Consider the following 24,481-nt stretch of genomic DNA (forward strand, 5'->3'; position numbering starts at 1 on the left):
TATTGACGATTACATAGGTCTGGTGATAATGTTCCCCTTTAAACAAAGAAAACAATCTGAAGTTGTCTTTAGTGTTAAGTTATCATGACATGATTTTGCCAGTCCGGCCCACTTGGGAATAGATTTCCCTCTATGTTGCCCCTGAGCTAAAATGAGTTTGACATCCCTGGTCTAGGTAATGTTGTAATTTTCCATGGTAATTAGGAAAGTGCTAAAAAGTGAGGCGCCACTTTTCAAAATGGGCTAGCTCCATGCTAATTTACATTGGATATGCCATACACATGCTCGTGATTAGTAGGGGTGGGGGAAATAATCGATTATTAGATGCATCGCAATTCGGACATGGACGATTATAAAATCGATTAGTAAACGTCAATAATCGATAATGGATTGATTGATAGTAAATAAAGTAGTGCAGACAGTTCGAAAGATTGTTTCCCCCAACTCCAAATAGCACAGATGTGTTTTTAAAAGTGTATATGTAAGCATAACTTGAGCCTTTTTAAAGAAAATATATGCATCATTGAAGTGTTTATTTACGAGTTAGAACGAACAAAAAACCCCAGAAAAACATGTTCTTGTCTTACATAAGGATTGTGAATGGTAGGCAAAAAAATTTAAAAGTGCAGTTCCCCTTTAAAAAATGCACTCAGCATGACTAATTTAAGTGCTGTATAATTGCTGCCGGATGCCACACGTCAGTGAAACGGCCCATCTTTAATGCAAAGGCTCAGTTCAGCACTAAAAGGACCTAAAATGAGCCGCAGCTTGGCGGGCGATAACAATTTTACCAAACATTTCCACGACGCGTTTAATTTTTCATGGAAAAATGTCGATAAACGCTGGATGTGCGCGCGGCGTTATCCTGGCCATCTCTCTTCAAAAGCACCTTGTGAATGTAAAATCAATGAGCAATGGGGATGAAATTGCTTTGTACGTCGAGCTCAAAAGCTGGTGTCAAAACAAAAAAAAGGATCACTGTAATCAGACGCTGATTAGGCCCGCCGTCAAATCAGCCGCGTATAATTTAAAGAAGTCTTAAGGTCAGACGGCGCCAGATGACTGCGGGGAAACGCTGCGAGGCGATGAGGCCATTCAGAGGTCATTACGCCGTTTGTGTGGCACGCCAACAGCTGAGCCCTTCGGCTATTTACTGTCTATTAGCGCGCAAGCGACTTCCCTCCATCTAAATCATATCTGTCAGCCTCGCTACGATAAAAAAAAAAAAAGAAAAGCTGAACAAAACACTCATTGGAAAAGCAAACAAAGGGCAGCGTTGGGACAGAGCGATAAAAGAGTATTTGCAATTTTCACCACCTGCTCATGCGGCAGAAAAAGAAGAGATGGGGGAAACCACCGCGGGGGTCAACAGCGACCACAAGTCGTACACGCGCTTAATTGGAAACATGCAATAGACGGAGAGAGGCACTCTTTGTTCGACATTTTGGAAACTCATTAGACACGTGTTTTTAAACTTTATCGATTTGGAGTAGGGATGTCCGATAATATCGGACAGCCGATATCATCGGCCGATAAATGCTTTAAAATGTAATATCGGATATTATCGGTATCGATTTCAAAATGATCGGTATCGGTTTCAAAAAGTAAAATGTATGACTTTTTAAAACGTCGCTGTGTACACGGACGTAGGGAGAAGTACAGAGCGCCACTAAACCTTAAAGGCACTACTGCATTTGCATGCCGGCCCAATCACATATTATCTAGAGCTTTTCACATACACAAGTGAATGCAATGCATATTTGGTCAACAGCCATACAGGTCACACTGAGGGTGGCCGTATAAACAACTTCAACACTGTTACAAATATACGCCACACTGTGAACCCACACCAAACAAGAATGACAAACACATTTGGGGAGAACATCCGCACCGAAACACAACATAAACACAACAGTACAAATACCCAGAACCCCTTGCAGCACTAACTCTTCCAGGACGCTACAATATACACCCTGCACGCATCTGCCTTTGTAGTACGTATCGACACCGTAATCAATAAGCTTCTTTTTGTCTATCTTCTTGTTATGGGACATTCATCCTCCGCTGTTGCCATTTCTAATATTAAGTAGTGTATTGTTCTTACTTATATCTGTCAGTAAACTCGCCATGAAAGCGCTAAAACATACCGGTGTAGTGAGTTTACATTATTCACCCAAGGAACTTTAGTTATTAGAGAGTTCCGGGCGGACGGTAAAGTCTGAATGTCATTAAAACAGTTAGCGCCATCTTTTGACACTTCCTCCACTCCCGTCCTTGCACGTTGTACACCGCTACAACAAAGATGACAGGGAGAAGACGCTGTTGAAGGTGAGCCACGTAAATAAGGTTGCCCAAAAAACAGCGCATCTTGAAGCGACTGTCAGAAAGCGTCTTGAAGATGATCTGTAAAACATAATCTATGCAACATTTTGACCAAATAACCACCATTACATGTTATGTAGACCACAAGAAGTGTTTTAAATTTAGAAAAAAAAGGAATAATATGACTCCTTTAATGCGCGCTAGAATCCGGTGCGCCTTCCCATCCATCCATTTTCTACCGCTTGTCCCTTTCGTGGTCGCGGGGGGTGCTGGAGCCTATCTCAGCTGCACTCGGGCGGTAGGCGGGGTACACACCCTGGACAAGACGCCACCTCATTGCAGGGCCAACACAGATAGACAGACAACTTCTATATGAAAAAAGATCGAAAATAGACCATTCATCGACAGTCGCCTTATAATCCGGTGCGCCCTATTGTTCGCAAAATACGGTACATTTAGTCGAGTGAAATAAAGTATAACGGCTATGTTCATCTATGCCAGGGGTCGGCAACCCGCGGCTCTAGAGCCGCATGCGGCTCTTTAGCGCCGCCCTAGTGGCTCTCTGGAGCTTTTTCAAAAATGTATGAAAAATGGAAAAAGATGAGGGGGAAAAATATATTTTTTGTTTTAATATGGTTTCTGTAAGAGGACAAACATGACACAAACCTCCCTAAAGGGACGGCGTGGCGCAGTGGAAGAGTGGCCGTGCGCGACCCGAGGGTCCCTGGTTCAATCCCCACCTAGTACCAACCTCGTCATGTCCGTTGTGTCCTGAGCAAGACACTTCACCCTTGCTCCTGATGGGTGCTGGTTAGCGCCTTGCATGGCAGCTCCCTCCATCAGTGTGTGAATGTGTGTGTGAATGGGTAAATGTGGAAGTAGTGTCAAAGCGCTTTGAGTACCTTGAAGGTAGAAAAGCGCTATACAAGTACAACCCATTTATCAATTGTTATAAAGCACACTGTTTATATTAAACATGCTTCACTGACTCAAGTATTTGGCGAGCCCAGTTTTGTCCTACTAATTTTGGCGGTCCTTGAACTCACCGTAGTTTGTTTACATGTATAACTTTCGAGGACGTGTTTTATGCCACTTCTTTTTCTGTCTCATTTTGTCCACCAAACTTTTAACGTTGTGCATGAATGCACAAAGGTGAGTTTTGTTGATGTTATTGACTTGCGTGGAGTGCTAATCAGACATATTTGGTCACTGCAAGACTGCAAGCTAATCGATGCTAACATGCTATTTAGGCTAGCTATATGTACATATTGCATCATTATGCCTAATTTGTAGCTATATTTGAGGTCATTTAGTTTCCTTTAAGTCATCTCAATTCAATGTATATCTCATGACACACTATCTGTATGTAATATGGCTTTTAATTTGTTGCGGCTCCAGACAGATTTGTTTTTGTATTTTTGGTCCAATATGGCTCTTTCAACATTTTGGGTTGCCGACCCCTGATCTATGCAAAGCGTCTCAACAAAACGTAGACCAAATGAATATATCAAAGCTTCCATCACTTTAAAAATAAGGGCTATTTTTAACTTTTATTGAGAATCTTCTGATAACAGAGGGCCATGTCCAACAGGTTTTAACTCCCATGCAAACACTTTAGTCTCCATACTCCCCCGGGATACACAACAACACTTCCTCATTATCCGCCAATCCGCTTCCAGGCGCAGATGGTGTGTTTGATATTATGGGAAAATGAACAACAAATCAAAACCACACAGACATAAAACATCGCCACCAGCAGGTCATTACAGTATGGCTATTATTTGTGCACTATTGACTTGTTGATGCAGTGGAAACTCGCCCGCCGGAAAAATACTTTGATCACCGAAAACAGCGCTGCTGAAATCGGATGTTGTGAAGTAAACAAGACGCACGCGATTTCCTGGAGCGTTGTCAGCATGTCTGCGATGTGGACCTTTGTTCAGGTCACAACATGTAAATGGAGTATTGTTGGCGATTTTTTTATGTTTTTTTTAGAGGGACAAATAGATTACTCCCGTTAGCTGCAATGATCGCCATCTCATACTTGCCGTACATTATAAAATTGGAAGACATTAAAAAAATAAAAACTTGAGTTCTTGTCTAACATAAGAGATGTGAATTATAGGCAAAATTCCAAACAGGGGTTATTCCCCTTTAAAGCCTGTCAGTGATGCAAATGTGGAGGAATGAACTAGCCGGTGTATACCTCTTGTAAATGTGCGGTTCGACGGCATGCTTAACCACAATGAACAATCAATACGACAGAGAAGGGATCTTATATTTGACTGCCGAGCTGGAGAGTCATAAGACCTTCATGGGAAATGGATTAGGACTTTAATGTTGGCCTTGAGACTCAAGTACGTACTAAAGGTTGAGGGACTTATGACGACATCCTGATGTGTGTACTGTGGGTGCAGTGATGGGCAAGCTACTTGAAAAATGTAGTAAGCTAAGCTATAAATTAATCTCGATTAAATGTAGCTAAGCTACAGGGGAAGCTATCCCCAGAGAATTGTAGCAAGCTACACTACAAGTTAGATGGCAAAAGTAGCTTGCTACATCAAAGGTACATTAAATGCGTGGACAGCACCTTTTAGCTCTTATTTCCAAAATTGTGTACACTACTGAATTGGGGTCTTATGCTGACATATGGACACTTATACTGCTATCTGGTGGTGTCAGAAGAGTATAACATACAATGGAATTTGGAAAAAAAAGTGTAAAAATAAAAATTAGCATGTCACTACACATGAAGTACACGTTTGTGTACTTATGGACTACCGGTAAGTACATCATATCAAAAGAGGATTTTTAGTTTTTACTCTAATTAGGGTCCAATAAGCCCAAATATAGCAAAGAGAGAAAAAAAAAAACATGTAAACAAACAGCTTGGGCCTTAAGAGTTTAATGTGTGTTCCTAAATTTGAGTCGGACGTCTTAAACTAATTTTAGCTCAAGGGCCCCATGAAGGAAAATCTATTACCACATGGGCCAAACTGGTAAAATCTTGGCATAATACCTTAAAAATAAAGACAATTTCAGATTATTTTCTTTGTCTCACTTTGGCCAAAAATAGAACAAGTACATTCTGAAAATGTACATACGAAAAATAATCCTCTTGGCAAAACACTTGACGTAAATTGAAAACTCTGAGGAAAAAATTGATGCAGTTTCAAAAATACACCATGAAGAACCCAATGAACTTAGACTTTGTCTCAGTGTTTTTACAAAGCCATTAAACTTTAAGCACTTCCTGTTTAGCATTCTAACATTGGCAGTTTATTAAAAATGTTTGAAAAAGCAACCGATTGTTTCTACAAACCGCCACATTGGTGAAATCTGCATACTGCCACAACACATTCATTTATCATCATTCAAATATTACAATTATAATTAAACATGGGAACAGTTATCAAAACGACAACATAGCTTTGTGATTTGGCTTTTGTGAACAGAGCCTGCCGGGACTTAAGACTTTGTTTAGTTCCACCTTCTGTAGCCATATTCTTGTCTTTGTCTTTGTGTTTCTTAGACGTTTCATAGCGCCTTCTTAGATTATATTCTTTCATTACAACCACACTTTCTCCACACAGAAGACACACAGGTTTGCCTTTTACCTTTGTGAACATGTACTCTGCCTCCCACCTGGCTTGAAACCCCCTGTTCGGACCGTCCACCTTCCATTTAGCCATTATTGGGGCGGGGGGTTGCTGAAAGGTGACATCTGCCCTGAATGCTGATGAATAATAAAGCCGAGGCCCAGTGAGTGCTGCAGTGAGTTCGCGGGCTACCGTTGCATTGTGGGGAATGGAGTATTGGTGCGTGAAAAACAGCTGTGGCCTGCGGGCCGGTTCTAATACTAATCAAATATCATCCCGGGGGACATAGATAATTCCTTGACTTTGACACCCAGGTTGAAGAGAGCAGTTATGATTTTGGTTTACAGAGTAAACAACTAAAACCTAAGGTTTTGGGCATTGTTTTCTCTAAACGCATACATTTGTCTAAATATGGCCAAGGACACGCATTATTGTGGGTTTCCTGCACGTCATCTTCATCACTAAAGGAAAAATTTAGAGTCCCTCTGCCATTTTCAAGTATGTTTATTTTTTTCTAGGGATGTCCGATATTATCGGCCGATAAATGCTTTAAAATGTTGTATCGGAAATTATCGGTATCGGTTTCAAAAAGTAAAATGTATGACTTTTTAAAACGCCGCTGTGTACACGGACGTAGGGAGATGTACAGAGCGGCAATAAACCTTAAAGGCACTTACTTTGCGTGCCGGCCCAGTCACATAATATATACGGCTTTTAACACACACAAGTGAATGCAATGCATACTTGGTCAACAGCCATACAGGTCACACTGAGGGTGGCCGTATAAACAACTTTAATACTGTTCCAAATAAGCGCCACACTGTGAACCCACACCAAACAAAACATAACACAACATAAACACAACAGAACAGAACCCCTTGCAGCACTAACTCTTCCGGGATGCTACAATATACACCTCCCCCACCCCCACCCCCGCCCACCTCAACCTCCTCATGCTTTCTCAGGGAAAGCATGTCCCAAATTCCAAGCTGCTGTTTTGAGGCATGTTAAAAAAAATATTGCACTTTGTGACTTCAAAGTGTACTTCAAAGAGTACTCCTCCCACCCCCACCAAGGACTGTTTTCACTGCTGGACTTTAGAAAGAGGTTCCGCAGCCTCCGAAGCAGAACCTCCGGGTTCCGTAACAGCTTCTTCCCTCAGGCCGTAAGACTCTTGAACGCATCATAATTAAATTATCCCCTCAACTCCCCCCAAAATGGATTAACTCGCTGGAATAAAAAAGACAATATAACATACATCCATAAACGTGGACGCATGTGAAAAAGTGCAATATATTTATCTGTACAGTAATCTATTTTTATATATATATATATATATATATATATATATATATATATATATATATATATATATATATATATATATATATATATATATATATTTATATATGCACCTTATTGCTTTTTTATCCTGCACGACCATGAGCTTATGTAACGAAATTTCGTTCTTATCTGTGCTGTAAAGTTCAAATTTGAATGACAATAAAAAGGAAGTCTAAGTCTAAGTCTAAGTCTTCAATAATAAATATGGCAATGCCATGTTGGCATTTTCTTCCAAAACTTGAGTTGATTTATTTTGGAAAACCTTGTTACATTGTTTAATGCATCCAGCGGGGCATCACAACAAAATTAAGCATAATAATGTGTTAATTCCACGACTGTATATATCGGTTGATATCGGAATCGGTAATTAAGAGTTGGACAATATCGGAATATCGGATGTCGGCAAAAAAGCCATTATCGGACAACTCTATTTCCTTTTCTTTGTAGCTTTGCTGTAAGCTACCTCGCGACATGGTTCTGAAAGTAGCTAAGTTACAGGAAAACCTACTCGTTAAAAAAGTAGCTAAGCTACCGCCAAGCTACTGGAAAATGTAGTTAAGCCACGTAGCGTAGCTACATGTAGCTTGTTACTGCCCAACACTGCGTGTGTGTGTGTGTGTGTGTGTGTGTGTGTGTGTGTGTGTGTGTGTGTGTGTGTGTGTGTGTGTTAGAGATACGCGGTTTGCGGACACAACCGCGGAGTCCGCGGATAATCCGCGGGTCGGGCGGGTGACATGATGAAAAAAATAGATTTTAAATAGATGCGGGCGGGTTGAGGTTGAACCAATTCGGAAATATATATACATAGTTAAATGTTGTTACCCACATACGAAAAACGTATAGATTTTATCGGTCCTTTAGGTGGAGCTGATGGTGCTTCACCAAAAAAGAAAAGGATTGACTTCACAGAATGGGAGGAGGATACACCTGTACTTGTTGATGAAGTAGAGGATTATTCCTCTACAAACTTCCATCTCGACGGATCAGCAGAGGAAAATCTACTTTCCTTTTGGGGGAAACAAGGACAATCATTCCCACGACTACAACACCTTGCCAAGAGAATCCTATGCGTCCCAGCAACAAGTGGCGCAAGTGAGCGCTCCTTCTGCGCAGCAGGGCGCATTTTAGAGGCCAGGCGCTCTCGCCAGAATCCTGGCACTGTAGATGCCATTTTATTCCTGCATAGTGCTAACAAAAAAAAAGTAAGTAGACATACGGTTGGGTATGTTAAACTAATTAGTCTACGTTACCTATAGGCTATACCAAATAAGCCCATGTCTAACCTATATTGAGTTCGGTCAGCTGAATAATTTTGATGGTTACGTGTTGTTTGGGCACACTACAATGCAAAGGAATTAAGGCAATTGCGTTGTTTATTGTGTTTTTTTCTATTTGAGATATACTACTGTGTGTTAATTATTTGGCCTCGCTTTCAAGTGAAGCGCATCTCCGATTGGCGACAATGTAAGGCTATTTAGCCTGCTTTGTTTGTCGCAACTGTCTATTTTCATTATAATTCAAGTTTGATGATAAAGTGCAGTCTGATGGGTTTGATTACCCCCCTTCAGCTATTTGCCTTGGCCAATAAGTTGCAGGTAATTTATTATTATTATTTATTTTATTTATTTTTGTTTAAATAGAAATGACATACATATGTTATTGTATAATTTAAGTTTGTGCGCGTGATTGACAGCCTAAGGCTTATGAGGCACATTTTTTGTTTATTTTTTTATTTCAACTTAAAAACGTATGAGCCTATGCCTATGCCTACATCATAGGCTATGTGTTTATCTTTATTTTCCTGCCTGTCGTTGACAATGGCGATTGTCTGATATTTTGTCATGGCTGCAGATCAATCAATAAAGGTTCATCTTTGTCGCGAAATTGTTCACTGTTTCACTGTGCACCCCGCCCTCGTCCCTATTTGAGCATTATAACGTTAACAAGTTAATATTCATTGAAATAAATTCAGAAAAATGTTTTTACCTAACAAAAATATAGGCCTAGTCTTTCTAAAACATTTTTTTAACTTCTTAAAAGCATCGTTCTGCTTGCTGGAACTGCGCACACAAAGTGTGAGGAACACACTCCTGATCTGAGGGCATTGGCAACAATAGTCAACACTTTCTTAATGGAAATGACAATAATACTATAATAATGATAAATAATATTATCACGCATTGAATGTCTCTGCTCCATTGGATCAGTCTCCTTTCTTTAACAGGCAAAAGCTTTATAACCTCACTAATATGCTTGCATCGTCTATATTAGATATATAACAACTGGCGGATGGCGGGCGGGTGTGGTTTTGATAAAATGTTGGTTCGGGTGGATGCGGATGGTTGACGACTTTTGTGATGCGGTTGCGGATGAAATAATTGCCTATCCGCGCATCTCTAGTGTGTGTGTGTGTGTGTGTGTGTCACACCTTGGTGAGCAGCAGGAATCTTCTCTGCAAGCGGTCCAGCAGCACAGACTGACCCTCCCTCTTCTTCTGTTCCTCCAGAGTCTTGCCGTGCTGCTGGGACATCTGTGCCTGGAGCTCAGACAGCGAGCGCTCCATGTTCCTTAGGCTGCGAGGTTAAAAGAGGTGAGAGGAAAAGAGAGCGGGGGAAAACAAAGCACTCTGGATCAATAATGCGCCCAGAAAAACTACTTAAAATAGAGAGTGCACCACTTTTTTTTTAACTTTAACCCAATATGAAAAGGTAAGCGTGAACATCTTTCTAAACAAGAGCTTTTTTATGTGCACTGATGGTGTCAGGCCCGATCAATAGGACGGTAATTATTCAGGAGAAGGAGCATAATGACCCCATCCGCCCCTCCCCCTTAGCCATTCTTGTGTTTCTAATATTTCATAATGAGGCCCATACGCTGGCCAGCAGAGACGCTTGTTAGCTAATGAAAGCTTTTGGAGCTGCAGAGAAGAGCATGCGCACATGCTTCCCCACAGACATCACCTCGGCCTAAAGAGGACGCCGTTAATTAGTGAATTTCTCTCTCTCTCTCACATACACACACAAAACCGTTAGGAGTCCTATCAGAATCGAGGAGCAGTTTAATTAACTTGGTGACAATTAAGGAGTTGTCCGAGATACGCTCTAATGGTGTGAGGGGGAAGCAGACAGAAAGAAAAAAAGAAGGGAGAGAAAGTGAGGGAATTCTGGTTTGGTACCGGCTGTTGAGTGTGTAGTTCTCCTCTTGCAGTGCAATTTCTCTCTGCTGGATCTGAATCACCTCCCGGGACAGATCTTCTGGTTTCCTGCAGAAAGACACAGAAATGTTAGCACACAGTCGCATGGCGGAGGGATCGATCGTGCGAACAAGAGGGCGGAAAGAAAACAAAAACATCTCCGGATTCTTTCGCCGAGAGGGCCAGCAGGGAGCCGGGAAGCAAGCCGCCAGAAGGAAAGATGGTCGGCAAAACATTGACTGAGTACGAAAAGAAAGCAACAAGGCCGACGGTCACAGTGGCTAAAAAGAGAGAAGCATTGCCGCTGTGCTGGAGAACACGAGCGCAACTATTGATGTGTCATTAGCTTTTCCATTGGACTGTAACGGGCTCTAAAGGCCACTTAGTCCGTCGCTTAGCAGCTCAAAAGTAAGCGCCTGGTAAGTGAGGCGGCCTCACGCGGCGAGGAACCTTGAACACACCAGAGACAGAATCTATGGCGTAAATGTGTTGTGAGGAGTGGAATTCAATCAATGCACTTTTGTTGTGTGGTCAAGGAGGGCCGACTGTAATGGATTCCGCAGAGGGCGCAATAGTTTGCTGCATAAATGAGCAGCCTTAAAAGTCAAGGATGAGTCAGGCCATTTTGAAGTGAGCGGAGCGAGGTTCCACAAGCTGGCGATGATAGCGCTTCAATATGTTTGCGTCTAGAGATGTCCGATAATATCGGATTGCCGATATTATCGGCCGATAAATGCTTTAAAATGTAATATCGGAAATTATCGGTATCGGTTTCAAAAAGTAAATTCATGACTTTTTAAAACGCCGCTGTACGGAGTGGTACACGGACTTAGGGAGAAGTACAGAGCAGTTGCGTCTCCCAGTCATACTTGCCAACCCTCCCGATTTTCCCGGGAGACTCCTGAATTTCAGTGCCCCTCCCGAAAATCTCCCGGGAAAACCATTCTCCCGAATTTCTCCCGAATTCCACCCAGACAACAACATTGGGGGCGTGCCTTAAAGGCACTGCCTTTGCGTGCCGGCCCAATCACATAATATCTACGACTTTTCACACAAACAAATGAATGCAAGCATTCTTGGTCAACAGCCATACAGGTCACACTGAGGGCGGCCGTATAAACAACTTTAACACTGTTACAAATATGCGCCACACTGTGACCCAACACCAAACAAGAATGACAAACACATTTGGGGAGAACATCCGCACCGTAACACAACATAAACACAACAGAACAAATACCCAGAACCCCTTGCAGCACTAAATCTTCCGGGACGCTACAATATACACCCCCCGCTACCCCCTAGCCACCCCAACTCAACCCTACCACCCCCAACCCCGCCCACCTCAACCTCCTTATGCTCTCTCTGGGAGAGCATGTCCCAAATTCCAGGCTGCTGTTTTGAGGCATATTAAAAAAAATAATGCACTTTGTGACTTCAATAATTAAAATATGGCAGTGCCATGTTGGCATTTTTTTCCATAACTTCAGTCGATTTACAAACCCCGTTTCCATATGAGTTGGGAAATTGTGTTAGATGTAAATATAAACGGAATACAATGATTTGCAAATCATTTTCAACCCATATTCAGTTGAATATGCTACAAAGACAACATACGGTAATTGATGTTCAAACTGATAAACTTTTTTTTTTTTTGCAAATAATCCTTAACTTTAGAATTTGATGCCAGCAACACGTGACAAAGAAGTTGGGAAAGGCGGCAATAAATACTGATAAAGTTGAGGAATGCTCATCAAACACTTATTTGGAACATCCCACAGGTGAACAGGCAAATTGGGAACAGGTGGGTGCCATGATTGGGTATAAAAGTAGATTCCATGAAATGCTCAGTCATTCACAAACAAGAATGGGGCGAGGGTCACCACTTTGTCAACAAATGCGTGAGCAAATTGTTGAACAGTTTAAGAAAAACCTTTCTCAACCAGCTACTGCAAGGAATTTAGGGATTTCACCATCTATGGTCCGTAATATCATCCAAGGGTTCAGAGAATCTGGAGAAATCACTGCATGTAAGCAGCTAAGCCCGTGACCTTCGATCCCTCAGGCTGTACTGCATCAACAAGCGACATCAGTCTGTAAAGGATATCACCACATGGGCTCAGGAACACTTCAAAAACCCACTGTCAGTAACTACAGTTGGTCGCTACATCTGTAAGTGCAAGTTAAAACTCTCCTATGCAAGGCAAAAACTGTTTATCAACAACACCCAGAAACGCCGTCGGCTTTGCTGGGCCTGAGCTCATCTAAGATGGACTGATACAAAGTGGAAAAGTGTTCTGTGGTCTGACAAGTCCACATTTCAAATTGTTTTTGGAAACTGTGGACGTCGTGTCCTCCGGACCAAAGAGGAAAAGAACCATCCGGATTGTTCTAAGCGCAAAGTTGAAAAAACAGCATCTGTGATGGTATGGGGGTGTATTAGTGCCCAAGACATGGGTAACTTACACATCTGTGAAGGCACCATTAATGCTGAAAGGTGCATACAGGTTTTGGAGCAACATATGTTGCCATCCAAGCAACGTTACCATGGACGCCCCTGCTTATTTCAGCAAGACAATACCAAGCCACGTGTTACATCAACGTGGCTTCATAGTAAAGCGTGCGGGTACTAGACTGGCCTGCCTGTAGTCCAGACCTGTCTCCCATTGAAAATGTGTGGCGCATTATGGAGCCTAAAATACCACAACGGAGACCCCCGGACTGTTGAACAACTTAAGCTGTACATCAAGCGAGAATTGGGAAAAAATCCCACCTGAGAAGCTTAAAAAATGTGAAGCGACGAAGACATGGGATGGGGTGTGGGGTGTGTGTGTGCATATCTGTGGAGTAGTAGTAGTCCATGGTTGCGTGTAGGGCTGGGCGATATATCGATATACTCGACATATCGAGGGTTTGTCTCTGTGCGATATAGAAAATGACTATATCGTGATAATCGAGTATACGTTCTCACGCAGTTGCTTTTAGCTGCGGGCATTACACTACAGGCTCTTCCCACTCTTTCTTGTCTCTCCTTCTCACAGAGACGTAAGAGAAGCGCACCTTCTTACATATGTCACATACGTATACGCCCTCGCGGAGCAGAGAGGTAGCGGCATGGGTAACGTTAGCTGTGGTGCGAGTGGTAATACGAGAGAAAGAAGGTGTGAATCTGGTAACAAATGAAGGAATAATTAATAACCAAGAAAAACAGCATGGGGTCCATCGTGTGGCGGTGGTTTGGCTTCAAGCGGGAATATGTTGAACAGACAACCGTAATATGTCAAGTATGCGGCAAAAGCGTACAAAAAGTAGCGGCTCTACTAATGTAGCATCATTTGAAAAGTCACCCGCTAGAGAATGAAGAGTGCTTGAAACTCTGCATGTCAACATCTCCGTTCGGTGCCACACCAACAAAATGCCGAAGCAACCATTTCCACATCAACACCGTATGAAAAAAATAGTCAACAACAGAAGGAGATAACGTCCGCAGGAACCTACCACATAGTGAAGGACATACACTATTTGATTTCCTATTATGTAGCTCATTTTTATTTGACAATTATTGAAATATCTTGTGTGACATCACTTTATTTGTTTTAAACTATTGTAGTGCCGTCTTGTACAAAAAGTGCACTTTAATTTAGTGTTGTTTTGATATGTCATCTTAGTGACATCATGCACAAAAGTGCACTAATAGCTTGTTTTAAAATGTCTCTGACAATCTTGCACTTTCTGTTTTGGAAATGACATGAATGTTTGTGCCACTGCTTAATAACTGTTTAATAAATACACTTTTGCTAAATTGACTTAGTTGTGATTTCCCTCTCTGCATGAAAGTTTAAAATGAGCATATATTAATGAAGTATGAACAAGAATGTTTTAATGTAGACACATAGAATCATCATACTGCTGTGATTATATGCATCAAGTGTTCATTCAAGGCTAAGGCAAAATATCGAGATATATATCATGTATCGTGACATGGCCTAAAAATATCGAGATATTAATAAAAGGCCATATCGCCCAGCTCTAGTTGCGTGTTTGTCCATAAGCCTGGAAGTCGCTCCGTTCGGCATCACGGAAAAGAGTCAACATCCCAGGTGTCTTTGAAGAAGGGATTTCAGAGCGGCTTTCGCTGCAATGGTCTCCGTTGGGTGTTTACTGCATGACCCTGCTAAGGCCAAAGCAGAGGGAGCTGAATTGTAAATAAGGGCTGTTTTGGTTAAGGCGAGCAAACACATTCCAATGGTTTGTCTGCTCTCGTTGTCCGTTCTGGCTCTCAAATGGATCATAGTTTCATCTTGCAGAGCAGAAAGCATTTGCGACATGTTATCCAATTTGCAATTCAATTCAGAAATCCCCGAAGTCCGAGTGCCTACAGCTCTGCCCAGCCCATCAATCATGAAGGGCAGCCTTTGGGCTTTTGAACGACTGCTATGGTCTTCCGAATTTGTCGCTAGACCCGAGCCACACTCAATTCAATCAGCAGATGTCCTGTTATCACAGTTCCAAATAGACATATTTAATGTCTTCTACAGAAAGAATCGCAGAAGGCACACAACTCTCCACTTCTCTCAATAGTCCATCAAACGTTTTTTTTTTTTTTTTTTTTTGATTGATTGATATTCATTCATCTGTCAAGACAGGCAAGTTCCCCCAAACCTGAGCTTTTCATCGAGAAGCTTTTGTCAGTTTCGAGACCAGTTTTATCCATGTTTTAGATTTCGGACCACGCCAACAGCGACTACACAAGATTCAACAATTCACTGAACCTAATTGTAGCATTTTAAGGACCAATATAAGAATGTAACGTAAACTGCAATAAAATTCCAGCCAGTTAGTAATACCATTAAAGTTTTTAATTAACCCAAAAACTTTCATTTATTAATGCATTTAGGCCATACTTGCCAACCCTCCCGGATTTTCCGGGAGACTCCCGAAATTCAGCGCCTCTCCCGAAAACCTCCCGGGACAAATTTTCTCCCGAAAATCTCCCGAAATTCAGACGGAGCTGGAGGCCACGCCCCCTCCAGCTCCATGCGGACCTGAGTGACGTGTTGACAGCCTGTTCACACGTCCGCTTTCCCACAATATAAACAGCTAATGATGGAGGGCGAGTTCTTGGTTTCTTATGTGGGTTTATTGTCAGGCAGTTTCATTAACGTCCTCCCAGCGTGGTAACAACACACAACAACAGCAGTCAAGTTTTCGTCTACCGTAAAGCAGTTCGTCTGCCGTAAACAGCAATGTTGTGACACTTTTAAACAGGACAATACTGCCATCTACTGTACATGCATATGTGACCCACCCATAATGTGTCACATTTTTGTGTTGATTTATTTATTTTATTTTGTGGTTTGAATTCGTTTTTGGAGCTGTCATTACACATTTATCAGTATTCACATTGGTCAGTAGGGCGTTTCTTCCCAATTGAATGCTATCACCTGCAGACCGGAAGTGTCTTGTCATTCTGATGAGCGCGACCAGTCTGTGAACAATTAAAACGTCCTGTGTGCTTTTTCCTCCTGTTTAACAGGTTAGTTTTGGTGAATCAACTCACTGAATAATATCCATGTGATCTTTATAAGTTTAAGTACACATTCTGATGGTGGAGCCTAACTCTAAAGTGTTTGTGAGTTGTAGTTTGTATTTGTGAATGAATCCAGTGCACAGCTGCAGTAATCAATACAAAAAGGCGACGTGAGTGCGCAATGTTTATTTAGGAACTTCTGATCCTAACTCAGACTCCCAAATTAGAGCTCCCGTTTTCTTATTGATTTTATAATGTATATTTGTATAATGTGTGTGTTCTGAAATAGTGACAGAGAATAGAACAAGGATGGACAATTCAACCCTTAACTCAACAATGAGTAGATGAGTGTTATGTGTGTGTATATATGTAAATAAATGAACACTGAAATTCAAGTATTTATTTTATTTACGGTATTTATATATATATATATATATATATATATATATATATATATATATATATATATATATAAAGCTAGAATTCACTGAAAGTCAAGTATTTCTTATATATATATATATATATATATATATATATATATATATATATATATATATATATATATATATCTTAACCACGCCCCCCAACCCACCCCCGACCACACCCCCCACCCCCACCTCCCGAAATCGGAGGTCTCAAGGTTGGCAAGTATGATTTAGGCAACACTGCTTACTTCCTGCACACAGAGTAAGGGCAGCACTGACGCATGCGCACATGCGTCGTTCGGCTTGAAGAAACATGGCGGAAGACAACTATACGGACTTTGCTACGGGATTTCACCTCCGAGTAAACAAAAAAGTCTTTTTATCTACAATAATATTTATTTTACAAAGGAAATCATTTTGAATGTGTTGTTTGTGTTTTTAAATAGAACTTGGTTAAAAGATTTCAGTATTAGTAATTTTGGAAAATTTTGAGCACATTTAAAAATACAGCAATAAAGATAACCGGAATAACTTTGGTCACATTTTCATACCGTGACATCCCTAAACGCATAGTGTCCAGATGATCGAAATTTTACCAACACATTCTCTTTATTTATTTTTTGCTCTTAGTGGCCAATTTCCATAAATCCATTAGTTTTTGAGAAATGGGCAGATAACTAAGTGTGCTTGGAACACCCCCTTTCCATCTACTGACTCGATATTGTTGACGGGAAAGTAGCAAATGCGCCACGGACCGGTGCTGGTCCCCGGATCGGTGGTTGGGGACCACTGCTTTAAGGTATGTTCAGACTAGGGATGTCCCGATCCGATATTTGGATCGGATCGGCTGCCGATATTTGCCAAAAATTGCGTATCGGCAAGGCATGGGAAAATGCCGATCCAGGTCCAGTTTAAAAAAAAACTCCGGTCCGTGTTTTCCAACGCACAGATTTAAATAATACATTCCACTTTTCTGCTGCTCCGTAATTTCCGTTCCGCATTTTCCAGCATACCTTCAACACATCCACAGGTCTGAATTCTCACGCAGTTGCTTTTAGCTGCTGGCATTACACGACAGGCTCTTCTCACTCTTTCCTGTGTTTCCCTCTCACAGACAGCAAGCGCACCTTCTTACACACGTCACATACTGTCACGTCATACGTCACATACGTATACGTCCTCCCCGAGCAGAGAGGTAGCAGCATGGCTAACGTTAGCTGTGATGCTAGCGCAGCCGTGCGAGCAACGCTCCCTCTAAGGTGCTCGCCTGAGCAATTGCGCACTGTTTAAGCGTCCTCTGCGCATAGTAAATCTATGCCACGCACAAAATCAAATAAACAAATTAGCGCATAACAATTTTCGACACACGGACACGACAGAGAAAACAGTTTTCGTCATCATTGTTCAAATATTGTGACGTCTGTCGAGACGCTTATCTCCGTTCGGTGCCACACGTCCACACCATCAAAATGCCGAGGCAAAAATGTCCACATCAACACCGTATGAAAAAATTAGTGATTTTTTTAGTTGTGATTTCCTTCTCTGCATGAAAGGTTAAAAGTAGCATATATTAATGCAGTATGAAGAAGAATGTTTTAATGTAGACATGCAAGCCTTGAAAGAAAATTTTGAAAATCAAGACTACATTTCCTGCAAATGGGTGCATTTCTACCCTATATTTTAACTTTAGACTTATTCTCATATCAAACTCTTTTGGCTGTCTTTTTGACACTTACATCCGGCGCCCACCTCCACACCCTGGATTATAAATAATGTAAATAATTCAATGTGATTATCTTGTGTGATGACTGTATTATGATGATAGTATATATCTGATAGTATATATCTGTATCATGAATCAATTTAAGTGGACCCCGACTTAAACAAGTTGAAAAACTTATTCGGGTGTTACCATTTAGTGGTCAATTGTACGGAATATGTACTTCACTGTGCAACCTACTAATAAAAGTCTCAATCAATCAATCAAAACACATAGAATCATCATACTGCTGTGATTATATGCATCAAGTGTTCATTCAAGGCTAAGGCAAAATATCGAGATATATATTGTGTATCGCAATATGGCCTTAAAATATCGCAATATTAAAAAAAGGCCATATCGCCCAGCCCTAGTTCAATGATGCCATTTCTGTTTGTCATGTATAATTTTGTCTATTTTGTGTTTATCCTTGAATAAACAGGTCAGTTTCTTGTTACCAACCATTGTGTATTATTCAAACTCCCCTAATTCAGCTGGCTAGTTGTTATCAAGAGTACTAAAACCCTTTTCAACATGATTCTGACAACTAAGTAGGCTAAATAACTTTAAACTTTAATACATGCTCGGATAGGCTAGTATCGGTCAGTATCGGTATCGGTCAGTATCGGTATCGGATCGGAAATGCAAAAACAATATCGGTATCGGATCGGAAGTGCAAAAACCTGGATCGGGACATCCCTATGTCAGACTAAAATGCTAATCAAATTTCTGTTAAAATAAAACCGTGGGCCACAACCTCACATCTGATCTGTAAAGTCTCTCCAGCAAACAGGAGGTTCATGGGGGATTCTGACAAATCAAGCCTATGACAGGAAAAGACAAAGCTGCTGAGGTTAGCGTCAAGGGGGCTGAAAAAAAAACAAAAGATACGTGGAGATGAATTTCTGCCGCCTTCCTTCCACTCGGCTGGGTGGAGCCCTGGGTACCAAAGTAAGCTCATGACTAAAATATGAGGCGTTGTGAATCATACGATGGAATAAGTACAGTGGAGACTCCACGTCGGCCCCCGAGCACAGAGATCATCAGCCTGCATTGGGCTGGCCCAAAACAACATCCTAATCTCTCAGTGACTAAAGTAGACAAAAGTATCCTCCAATGAACAATTTATTAGCTTCCAGTTTGCCTGCTTGCTCTGTTTTTACAAAAACATGGCAGGGATGGGCCGAAGAAAGCGTTTTTTTTTTCCATCCATTTGCGTGAATAATTCATTCATCATCTTGTCAAGAATAAGGCCTAAGGAGCTGACAATTTTTCATGGGGTTCCTCTAACGTCAAACTACATCATTCCAGCTTTGATTTATTCTAAGTGAGAATACATTTTACCCCAAATTTTGAATTGCACATTGAAACGATCTGTTTCTCTAGGTTCGCCATCATAAACCCTTTAGGTGAAAAGCAGTTTTAAATGGCTTTTTCAAAAATTTAAAAAAAAGCTAACAACTGTCAATCGTAAACAGTAAAAACTAGAGGTTTTTACGATACCAACATAGGAGCCTTGCGTATTGGTCATTACTAATATTAATCAGATATCAGCACAAATCATACATACTTGTATTATTTTGTAGTGTAGTTTGTTAAATTTTTGTTGTGTTTTGCTTGATTGTAAATGATGATCTGAGAAGTAAAAGAGGAGTGATTTTCATATGTTGTTAGTATTCAGTGTTTTATTGTTCATAATTAATATTGTAAATCCCACTTTCTTTATTTGAATGTACATTTTGGGTGTCCCATTCTGTAAAAAAAAAACCCTGTAAAATTCCATTCCATTTTTTTGAGGCCGTCATAACTTTTTTAGAACTCTATCGGACATTGTGACTTTTGGTATTAGTGTTCCTGAAAAAAGGGACCCAAACACACATACTGGACAGCAGATTTTTACAGCTAAAAGTGTAGATATAATTTAAACACACCAACTCATTGGCCCCCCTAGACACATTTTTTTCTCTCAATGTAGCCCCCCGAGTCAAAATATTTGCCCAGCTCTGGTATAGCTTATGGTGTGTTGGTCATTTCAGTTGTTGCGCCCTACAGAGTTTAAAACTGTAAGTCTTGTCCTACTTAGGCATTACCTAGTTGATTGTAACATGCATCTCTGTTGTAGTTTTCACTAAAAAAAATTTAAAGTGTTGAAATTAAAAGTTAAAATCACTAATGCTAATCAGTGGCATGTCAATAATCAGGAAAATGTATATTAGCAACAAATTAGCACAATTGTTTAAAAAGTGGAGCCGTATTTAATTTACGTTGAAGTGTTTTTGATTCAATTGCTTTGTTGGCATTGAAAACTAAGTACGGGTGTGACATCACGCGCAACCCCGGTCTTGAAACATGGCACTGTTGGATTTTATGTGAATCGGTGGGTTTCGGTTGGTGCCAAAAAAGTGACAGATTCGGTACCCATCCCTAACCTACATTGTACAAAGTCATTACCAATACACTTACACCAAAGTTTACAGCAAATTAGACATTAAATGCAAAATATACGGTGAGGTCCCACCCCGAATACCCGCAAAAAAAGCCAAAGAAAAAGCAAAAGACAGATTTGAAGCACTTGTCCGGCCTGAGATCTGTAGATCGTGAGTTTAAACCCTGGCCGAGTCATACCAAAGACTATAAAAATGGGACCCATTACCTCCCTGCTTGGCACTCAGCATCAAGGGATGGAATTGGGGGTTAAATCACCAAAATGATTCCCGAGCGTGGCCACCGCTGCTGCTCACTGCTCCCCTCACCTCCCAGGGGGTGGAACAAGGGGATGGGTCAAATGCGGAGGGTAATTTCACCACACCTAGTGTGTGTGCGTAACTATCAGTGGTACTTTAACTTGGGCTCTAGCTTCCATCAGATTCTTCCTCAAGTATTGCATTTATGGAAAAATTGAGACTAAAGAATCTTTTAAGTTTGATATCCTGCATTGGATTAAGTCTGATCAATAGGTGCTGTGCCCTCCGTAGATGATGTCACAACTGGGAAAGGAGCACAGAATGTCAAAACAGGAGCGCTAATTAAACATGATGTGTTTGTAAACAAGAAGATATAATCCTCAGTAAGGGGAGGAAGGGCTTCTAAATCTTTATTTGCAAGCGGCATTAACCTTTAGCGTGGAACAGTGTGATACTCAGTCATGCGGTTGCCCTTTGCCAGCAGTGTGCGCTACGCTCTTAGCTTTTTTTCTTTTTTTTTTATTCATCCAAAGCACGGAGGAGGCGGCCCGATGCACAGCAGCCCCCGACACTTGATGCTTGAAAAGACTTATCAGCCGCCGTTCAATTTGCAGAGAAATAAACCCGTGAACTGCTGTGCAAATGAAACGGAGGCGCGTTTCTGTGATTCTACCCGTTTCAATTGTGAATGTAATGATGGCGAGCAGGTTTCCTGTCAGTTACCGAGACGCCTGACGTGAGTTGACTGTGTGACGCTACTGAAACCAGACCGGCCCGAGATTAAGCTCCTCACACTCTGGTGGTGTTGGAGCTGCCGTCCACTGAGCTTTGTTCACCGCGAGGCCACCGGCGAGCGTTGCTGCGGTGCCGCTTGGCAACGGAAGGTTCTGTACGCACGCTCGAACAAAAGTCAGAGTGGGAGATTAATTTAGCGCACAGACTATGGATTCAACTCAGGCACTGAGGTTGGCCAAACAAAAGAAAGAAAAATTGCTGAATGTCGTTGTTCTGGTACGGACAAAGATAGTGTATTTAGGCTCAGGCAGTAGAGTTTAGTTTATTATTTATTCGGTCAGTGGTCCACAAAATAAACAAACAGTTGTACATTCATAAATTGAAAATGTTGCAGACCGAAAGAGTTGAGGCTGAAGTTGAACACTTATTGCGCCTAACCCTATAAACAATGTCAAATACAAGATGAGCTTCCAAAAGAATACACCATACTTGCCAACCTTGAGACCTCCGATTTCGGGAGGTGGGGGGTGGGGGCGTGGTCGGGGGTGGGGCGGGGCGTGGTTAAGAGGGGAGGAGTATATTGACAGCTAGAATTCACCAAGTCAAGTATTTCATACATATATATATACATATAAATACATATATATATATATATATATATATATATATATATATATATATAGACATATATATATATATATATAGATATAGATATAGATATAGATATAGCTATATATATATATATAGATAGATATCTACATCCTGAAAATATGCAAACAAAACTGTGTTTAGATAATTGATACTTCAAACTTGCATAAATAAATATTAAGGAATATAACATAATTTGGCTTCTGAGAGTTTCAAAATGTAATTAATAAAATGCTAAAGTTGTTGATAAACAAGCAATTATTTTAATAATTAAATATGGTCATTTTAAATGAATTATTATGATAATTTAAAATCAATTATTTCAAATATGTTTATTCTAATGTATAATTCTATGGCTGGATGTAATAAGGAGTCAGGAAAAAATACAAATAAAAATACAATTAATTTTGATGTTTTTAGCAAAATATAGTAAACATGTATTTATTTATTTATTTTTTTAATTAATAAATATATTTATTTTTAGGTAAGATAAACATAATAATACAATTTATCTCTAGTCTGGAAGATTTAGTTCTTGTCACCCTGTTGTCCTCCCGTCATGAAAAAAGGCTGTCCTCACTCAGGTACGCAAGGAGCTGGAGGGGGCGTGGCTTCCAGCTCCGGCTGAAAATCGGGAGATTTTCGGGAGAATATTTGTCCCGGGAGGTTTTCGGGAGAGGCGCTGAATTTCGGGAGTCTCCCGGAAAATTCGGGAGGGTTGGCAAGTATGAAATACACCTTGTACAAAACATAAACCCTCTTCAATTATATACACAGTAAAGGCATGTGAAATATCCTTGTACACGTGTTAATCCTTTGTACCAATTATATACTATATGCAAACAATTATACTTCCATTATTATTTATGAGTTACAGCTCATACTGCGATATGTTGGCCAGTTTACTACCGGTCACATTATCAATATACATTGTTAACGACCAGGTAAGCGGGATGGGTACCATGCACACTTGAACCAATAATTGGCACCTGCGAATCGATATCAGTACACAAAAGTACCAATTTTCTGTGTCTTTATTCATGTGGTAATAAATGATCATTTGTTTAATCATGAAATATTTTTTGTAATGTAACATTTTACAATAAACTGATAACTGCTCTTTCCAAGACCTTAGATGGCAGTACTGTATAGGCAATATATGGTATGTTGTCTAACTAGGAAGTAGCTTTTTCCAGGTGGCTGAATGTTATGTTGCGCCCTAAAAAGTGATTATACTCTAAGCACTAGTGTTGTCCCGATACCAATATTTTGGTACCGGTACCAAAATTTAGATGCCTTTCTGTACTTTTCTAAATAAAGGGTAGCAGAATAAATTGCATTATTGGCTTTATTTTAACAAAAAAACTTATGGTATATAAAACATTTGTTTCTTATTGCAAGTTTGTCCTTAAATAAAATAGTGAACATACAAGACAACTTGTCTTTTAGTAGTAAGTAAGCAAACAAAGGCTCCTAATTTAGTCTGCTGACATATGCAGTAATATATTGTGTCATTTTCCATTCTATTATTTTGTCAAAATTATTAAGGGCAAGTGGTAGAAAATGAATTTTTAATCTACTTGTTCAGTTACTGTTATTATCTGCTTACGTTCTCTTTTAAAATGTTCTATCTACACTTCTGTTAAAATGTAATAATCACTTATTCTTCTGTTGTTTTGGATGCTTTTTTATTTCCTGAGTTTATAAATATAATATGATTTTTTTTTTTTAAACGAAAGAAGATGATGTGATGCCAAAAAATATTGACGTAATCATAGTAGTATCGACTAGATACGCTAGTGTACTTGGTATCATTATAGCGGATGCCAGGTGTAGATCCACCCATGGCGTTTGTTTACATTGTGATGCCGGTGAGCTACGGTGTGTAGTGAAGAATGTTTAGCTATTCCTCGTCCTGCAGGGATGATACTTGTAAGAAACTTACTTTGTCACCATGGAAGCCAGGATTAGTGATTTAGAAGTAGCTAAAACACTGCCGACGGCGGATGGACGTTAGCCGCTAGCTAGCTAGCCATGTCTTAAAGCACCTCTTCCTGAGGGCCTTTCAGTGTTATAACTTCACCTTTATCGTTAGTTTTCAAGCCAAAATGCGTCCATTCTCCCTTTTCTGTCTACATACTGTGTCTGTTTGTAAGTACTCTGTGATTGTGCGCTGCCGAACATGCTCCTCTGCTTGTAAAACCAGCAATAACAAGATGTGACGACGGCAGGGGCACGGGGG

At 40.5% G+C, this 24,481-nt stretch overlaps 1 protein-coding gene across 3 annotated transcripts in view; it reads right to left on the reverse strand.

The window, feature by feature from the left end:
- Window positions 1–24,481, reverse strand: part of mad1l1 (mitotic arrest deficient 1 like 1) — a 254,119-nt gene that overhangs the window by 170,167 nt on the left and 59,471 nt on the right. For all 3 annotated transcript variants that reach the window (XM_061984162.1, XM_061984161.1, XM_061984160.1), the window contains exons 10-11: window positions 10,441–10,527; window positions 9,694–9,838 (exon numbers count right to left, since the gene is read on the reverse strand). In XM_061984162.1, coding sequence (XP_061840146.1) covers window positions 9,694–9,838; window positions 10,441–10,527 — 232 coding nt within the window. The remainder of the gene's footprint in view (window positions 1–9,693; window positions 9,839–10,440; window positions 10,528–24,481) is intronic.

This window comes from Nerophis lumbriciformis, linkage group LG25 (genome assembly GCF_033978685.3).
Source record: "Nerophis lumbriciformis linkage group LG25, RoL_Nlum_v2.1, whole genome shotgun sequence".
NCBI lineage: Eukaryota > Metazoa > Chordata > Actinopteri > Syngnathiformes > Syngnathidae > Nerophis > Nerophis lumbriciformis.